Source organism: Glycine soja, chromosome 5, assembly GCF_004193775.1.
Source record: "Glycine soja cultivar W05 chromosome 5, ASM419377v2, whole genome shotgun sequence".
NCBI lineage: Eukaryota > Viridiplantae > Streptophyta > Magnoliopsida > Fabales > Fabaceae > Glycine > Glycine soja.
This window is the reverse complement of record NC_041006.1, coordinates 16,691,354-16,697,374: the sequence shown is the minus strand read 5'-3', so window position 1 is coordinate 16,697,374 and position 6,021 is coordinate 16,691,354. Positions and strand designations below refer to the sequence as shown.

Genomic DNA, 6,021 nt, shown 5'->3' with positions numbered 1-6,021 from the left:
AGTCATTACTCACTTAGCCAAATACATGCCACAAACATATTGGGCTTAGTGCAGCATCTACTGGCTTAGCCCAACTCAAATCAAACTGAATTGGGCTTAGCTTAATGATGGTCCGCTTAGCGTGCTCAAACAACTATAGATGCAGGGGTTGAATCACTCAGCGCGGTCTATGGCTCGCTTAGTGCATGACAACTATGCACTCAGCCAGAGCCATTTGGCTTAGCGAAAGGACTATTTTTCTGAAGAAAAAAGAATTCTAAGTTAAAACTCAGTCCTCCTTCAAGAAAACCCCTATATCTATTATTCAAATAAGCTGATATACCCCTGTCTAATGATTATGAAGTATGTTCTAACTTTTACCATGCAAGAAAAACAAAAGAACATACTTAAAACTGGGTTGCCTCCCACGAAGTGCTTCTTTAATGTCATTAGCTTGACGTTTTTACCTCAATGGGTGATATCCACTTTGTCCTTTAACTTCAGGACCTCCTTACCACCCTCCATCACTTGCAAGTAGACATTCTGATCTGACATAGGCTTGTCTTCTTCAAATAGATCAAAATTGATCTTTTGATCTTCAAAACCCATTTCCAATGTCTTTCTTCCACTGTCAACTACATAGCTTCCAGTTAACATAAAGGGTCGTCCCAAAATGATTGGAACCTCATGGTCTTCCTCCACATCCATGACCACGAAGTCAGCTGGAAAGACCATCTACTTAACTCTTATCAGAATGTCTTCAATTACCCTGTAAGGCCTTGTGATGGATTGATCAGCAAGCTGTAAAGTCATTCTGGTGGGCATGATTTCCAACTCTCCTAACCTTCTACACATGGATAGTGGCATTAAGTTGATATTGACCCCCAAGTCAATGAGAGCCTTTCCCACTGTGACTTCACCTATTGAACAAGGAATAGTCACACTTCTAGGGTCCTTGTGTTTTGGTGGAAGGATCTTGTGTATCACAACACTGCAGTTGCCTTCCACAATGATATTCTCCTGGTGAATGTACTTGTGCTTCCTTGTCAACAAACCTTTCAAAAACTTTGAGTAGAGTGGCATCTGCTGTAAAGCTTCTCCAAAAGGAATAGTTATTTCCAGTTTCCTAAAAATGTCTAGGAATCTCGCCAGATGGCAGTCCTTATCTTTCTTGGACGGTACCACGGGATATGGAACTTCCGTACCCTTATCTGAAGCTTTCTCTTTCCTCTTTTCTCTTTCTTTTGCACTTCTACTCTTTTCTTCATCTTTATTATTTTTTTAACTTTTTCTTTTTCTTCTTTTTCTTTTTCTTTTTCTACCTCTATTTATTTTTCTTGGTCTTTTATTTTTTTCTCTTCGACCATTATTTTTTTTCCCCCCTCTGACTCATTGCATCAGTTACCTCATTTTTCTTTTTAACAGTAGTGTCCTTGAAAGCAAATTGCTCCTTCAAAGCAACAACGTCCTCATCCTCAGCCGCCACAAGCTTCCCGCTTCTTGTTACAACAACTTTACACTCTTCTTTGGGATTCTTCTCAATATTTTCCCCAAAGTTGTTGGATGACTTCTCAACTAACTGCTTGGTCAGTTGACCCACCTGAATCTCAAGGTTTTTCAGGGCTGACTCAGTACTCTTATGGTTGGATATGGTCACTTGCATGAATTGAGCCAGGGTTTCTTCTAGTTTGGTAGTCCTCTGGAAGATGTTAGGCCCTTGTTGAGGCGGCCTGTTGGCAGGTCCACCCTAGTCCTTATTGAATTGATTACCAGGATGTGATCTCCATTGTCCTTGCTGATTGTAGGGACCTTGCTGGAAACCTGAGAATCCTCCTTGGTTGTATCCTTTCCTTTGTTGATTTCCTGTGTAACTAACTTCCTGCATTTGTTCTTCAAAAGGAATACAATGGCCGGATTCATGGGCACCACCACAAATGGTACAACTTGTAACCTACAAAACAGAAGACTGTGAAGGTTGACCAATAGACAATTTAGTTGGCAACTTACCAATTGTTTCTGTTAAGATCTCAAGTTTCTTAGAAAGTAACTTATTTTGTGCCAACACAGCGTCTTGGGAAGATAACTCTGTTGGAACCCGGCAAGTGCACTGGATCGCGCAAGTAGTATAAAATTGTAAGAACCAAGTATCGAACTCTCGGGGAACTTATGTTACTTGGTAAAGCTATATTCAGTGAATAGGTGTCTAGTATGAACAGAGATGTGTTGACTATGCACAGGTATGTAAACTAACTATTAAAGAGAAAATCATGTGAGTAATAATGCGTAAAGACAAGTAGACAACATGTTGGTCTTCCTATTAGGCGCCTGATGTTAAAAGGATATTCTCTAATTAACAATGCTCATGTGTTCTATGGTGTCCCCTGAAATGCTAAACCCCGATTCCTCATGATAGTGTAGCCTAATCCTGATCAAGCATCGTCCTCAGATTCCTCTTGTTGAACTAAACTCGACCATAACTGCATTAAGACAAGCATACAAACAACTAGGTTACCGTACCCCGATCCCTCGTGATAATACGATAAACTAGCCCTGTCCTATCAAGTTCTAAGAATCAGACCAGTTTCCACTGTTGAATGATCCTAACAAAGCATGCATCTACGTGACCAAGGCAGAAACACGCTGAAATGACGTATTGATAGCACAGAGAACACACAAAACATCATTAAATAGATATACAGGTATTTACATCAAGTACCTATAAGGAAGAACCAACAAAAGATTTAGCTCTCGATAACTGGGAAGCTTTCTTTACAACAAAGAGAAGAGAAAAATGAAGGATTGAAGAAATACAAGTGGTGAGGATGTCTCCTCCACCTCTAGAACCTCACAATCACTCACAAACTCATCTCAAGCTCTCAGGACGACTTCCTCTTCAAGCTCTGTTCTCTACAGGTCTTTGCACAACAAAATCTCTCAAAACTCTCTGGACTCGGACCCTTCTCTCTCTAGAATCTCTCACATGCAAAAGCTCCTCGAGAAAAATGGCCAAAATACCTGAAATTGAGAGGAATTGATTATTAAATACATAAAATGGGAGTACTAAATATTTATTACCTATCTTTAACAAAAAGTAATTACAACACTACAAAATAACCATAAATTGGAGGAGTTTGATACACTTTACACAGGTTTTATACACAAAAGTTAGTTGTATTCATCGACTAACAAACTCTAATAAGCTTTTCTTGGTGGGTTGATGCACTCTATCATGTAAAATAGCATGATCACTGGCAGACATATTTTCAATCAACTGAGTTGCCTCGTCAGGGGTCTTCAGCTTTATCTTTCCTCCTGCTGAAGCATCTAACAACTGCTTGGTTTGTGGTCTCAGCCCATCTATAAACATGTTCAATTGAATTGGTTTAGAGAATCCATATGTGGGAGTCTTCCTCAACAAACCCCGAAACCTCTCTAATGCTTCACTCAAGGATTCATTAGGGAATTGGTGAAATGATGAAATAGCAGATTTCCCTTCTGCAGTCTTTAACTCGGGGAAGTATTTCTTCAGAAATTTCTCAACAACTTCCTCCCATGTCTTCAGACTGTTACCCGTGAATGAATGGAGCCACTTCTTGGCTTCTCCTGCCATAGAAAATGAAAATAAACTTAGCCTAATGGCTTCATCTGGCACTCCTGCAATCTTCACAGTGTTACAAATTTCTATGTACGTTGCCAGATGTGCATAGGGGCCCTCATTTGGTAATCCATGAAATAAGTTGCCCTGTATCAGATGAATCAAAGAATGAGGATAGTTTATGTTGTGAGCTTGGACTTTAGGATGCATGTTAGTTAGTGAAAATGACTAACTTTTGTGTATAAAACTTGTATAAATTGTATCAAACTCTCCCAATTTATGGTTATTTTGTAATGTTATAAGTATTTTTTTAAGAATAGGTAATAAATACTTAGTATTTCCATTTTGTGTGTTTCCTAATCATTTTCTCTCAATTTTAGGTTAATTAGGTAAGCTTTGGAAAAGGTTGTTTTCACCTTCTCGCTAAGCCAACCTGTTGGCTTAGCGAGCATCCGCTAAGCGCAACATTCCTGGGCTAAGCGCGAGGAAGAATACAAAAGAAGATGAGTTGTACATGTTCGCTAAGTGCACCGCTTCATCTCTCTAAGCGCACCGCTTCAGTTCATCTGCTAAGCGAGAAAGGGGTGCTAAGCCAAAAATCACTAACGTGCGCTAAGCGCACAAGCACGAACAAGGCCACCTATTTAAGCCTAAAATCAGATTTTGTGAAAGGAGTTTGGACTGGGATTCAGAGCTTTACATGTCTAGGGTTTGTAGAGAGAGAAAGGTCCAAGTTCTAGAGAGTTTTGAGAGATTTTGTTGTATGAAGATTTGCAGAGACCAGAGCTCGAAGCAGGAGCCGGTTTGAGAACTTGAGAATAGTTTGTGAGTGATTGTGAGATCCTAGAAGTGAAGGAGACATCCTCACCACTTGTATTTTTACAATCTTTCATCTTGTTCTTCTCTTTGTTGTTAAGAAGGCTTCCTGGTATGGAAAGCTATATCCTCTTTGGATCTTCCCTGTAGGTACCTGATGTAAATATATGTCTATCTATTTAATGATGTTTTGTGTGTTCTCTGTGCTATCTACTTTTCATTCCAGTATGCCTTTACCTTGATCATGTAGATGCATGCTTTGTTAGGGTCATTCAATAGAGGAAACTGGTTTGACTCTAAAGTCCTTGATAGTGCAGGGCTGAGTTATCGTGCTTTCACGAGGAATCAGGGTGCAATAAGTTAGTTGAGTATGTGTGTCTTAATGTGGTCCTGGTTGAGTTAAGTCTTACAAGAGGAATCTGCGAACGATGCTTGATCAGGATTAGGCTAAGCTATCATGAGGAATTGGGGTTTAGTATTTCAGGAGACACCATAAGAACACATGAGCATTGTTAGATAGAGAATATCTTTTTAGCATTAGGCACATATTAGGAAGACCAACGTGTTCTCTACTTGTTTTTACACATCATTTCTCTCGTGTGATTTTCTTTCTTTTTGCACAGATAATTTATACACTTGTTCATATTCACACTTACTTTTACACAATAGACGCCTATTTGTTGAAATAGCTTACCAAATAACACAAGTTCCCTGAGTGTTCGATACTCGGTTCTTACTGTTTTATACTACTTATGCAATCCAGTGCACTTGCCGAAAGCCAACCAAGTTTTTGGTGCCGTTGCCGGGGAACTTCTTTTTATTTTTTATTCTTTGATTGTTATTGTGGATATTCATTCATAATTTCTATTTGTCTCTTCCTATTAAATTGTATAACCGCTGTTTCGTTAGTATTTTGCATGTATAGACTCTCCTGCATGTGATCTAGTCACTCCTAAATAAAGCAGCTCTTTCACCGCTATATCATGAAGATTATTATCTCAATTCCATTTATGAATTGTAATTTAGCCGAAGGAGAGCATCATAAGGACAATTGTTATTATTATTCTATAAATAATTTTGACTGGAAACAGGAACCAGTCATGTACGATTACCATGAGAAAGAAAGAGCTCCGGATCTTGAAAGTATTTTGGCAGACTTCATGACGTACCAAGTAAGCTCTAAAGGTTATTGTTATTCTATGCAATAGCAGCGAATTCAATTTGAAAGGAACCAGTCTTCTGCAGGTTATCAATGGGAGTCATTCCGGCAATCTGAGTATCAAAATAAATCAGAAGGAGTTCTTAATCTGGATGATCTGTTAATGCAATTCAAAGATATGGTAGAATCAATACAACAAACCTTTAGAAGGACTGAAACTCATATTAGTAAGTTGATTGATGACATGACTAATGTTGCGGCCAGAAAAGAGGAAGAGCATACATAGATTGAAACACATCAAGAAAGCATTTTTCAAGTTACCTCACTCCATCATCAATTGACCAACGAAGAGGAAACGCCTGAAGTCTCTAGTACTCCAGAATATCCCTACTTGGCTACTGTTGGCTATGTTGGAGGGAAAGATAAAGGTAGGTTGGAACTCAGCATAGAGGATCAAGAGATCTCTTTTGAC

The 6,021-nt window shown here is 39.0% G+C and overlaps 1 protein-coding gene across 1 annotated transcript; it reads right to left on the bottom strand.

Annotated features, from left to right (window-relative positions):
• Positions 1–714: 714 nt before the first annotated feature.
• Positions 715–3,784, bottom strand: LOC114411177. The gene is made up of 4 exons (XM_028374934.1): positions 3,171–3,784; positions 1,750–1,930; positions 1,385–1,579; positions 715–1,062 (listed from the first exon to the last, which is right to left on the bottom strand). Exons 1-4 carry the CDS (start codon positions 3,782–3,784, stop codon positions 715–717), a joined length of 1,338 nt encoding a protein of 445 aa, XP_028230735.1.
• Positions 3,785–6,021: the final 2,237 nt, after the last annotated feature.

Bases quoted from the DNA above. Each gene is read 5' to 3' on its own strand.
- LOC114411177 (XM_028374934.1), bottom strand. From the start codon at position 3,784: ATGCATCCTAAAGTCCAAGCTCACAACATAAACTATCCTCATTCTTTG. The intron at 1,931-3,170 runs GTTTGTTAGTCG...TCTGTTTTGTAG, and splicing joins ACCAAGAAAAGCTTATTAGA to GTTACAAGTTGTACCATTTG. The intron at 1,580-1,749 runs GTAATCAATTCA...CTTGAGATTCAG, and splicing joins ACAATGGAGATCACATCCTG to GTGGGTCAACTGACCAAGCA.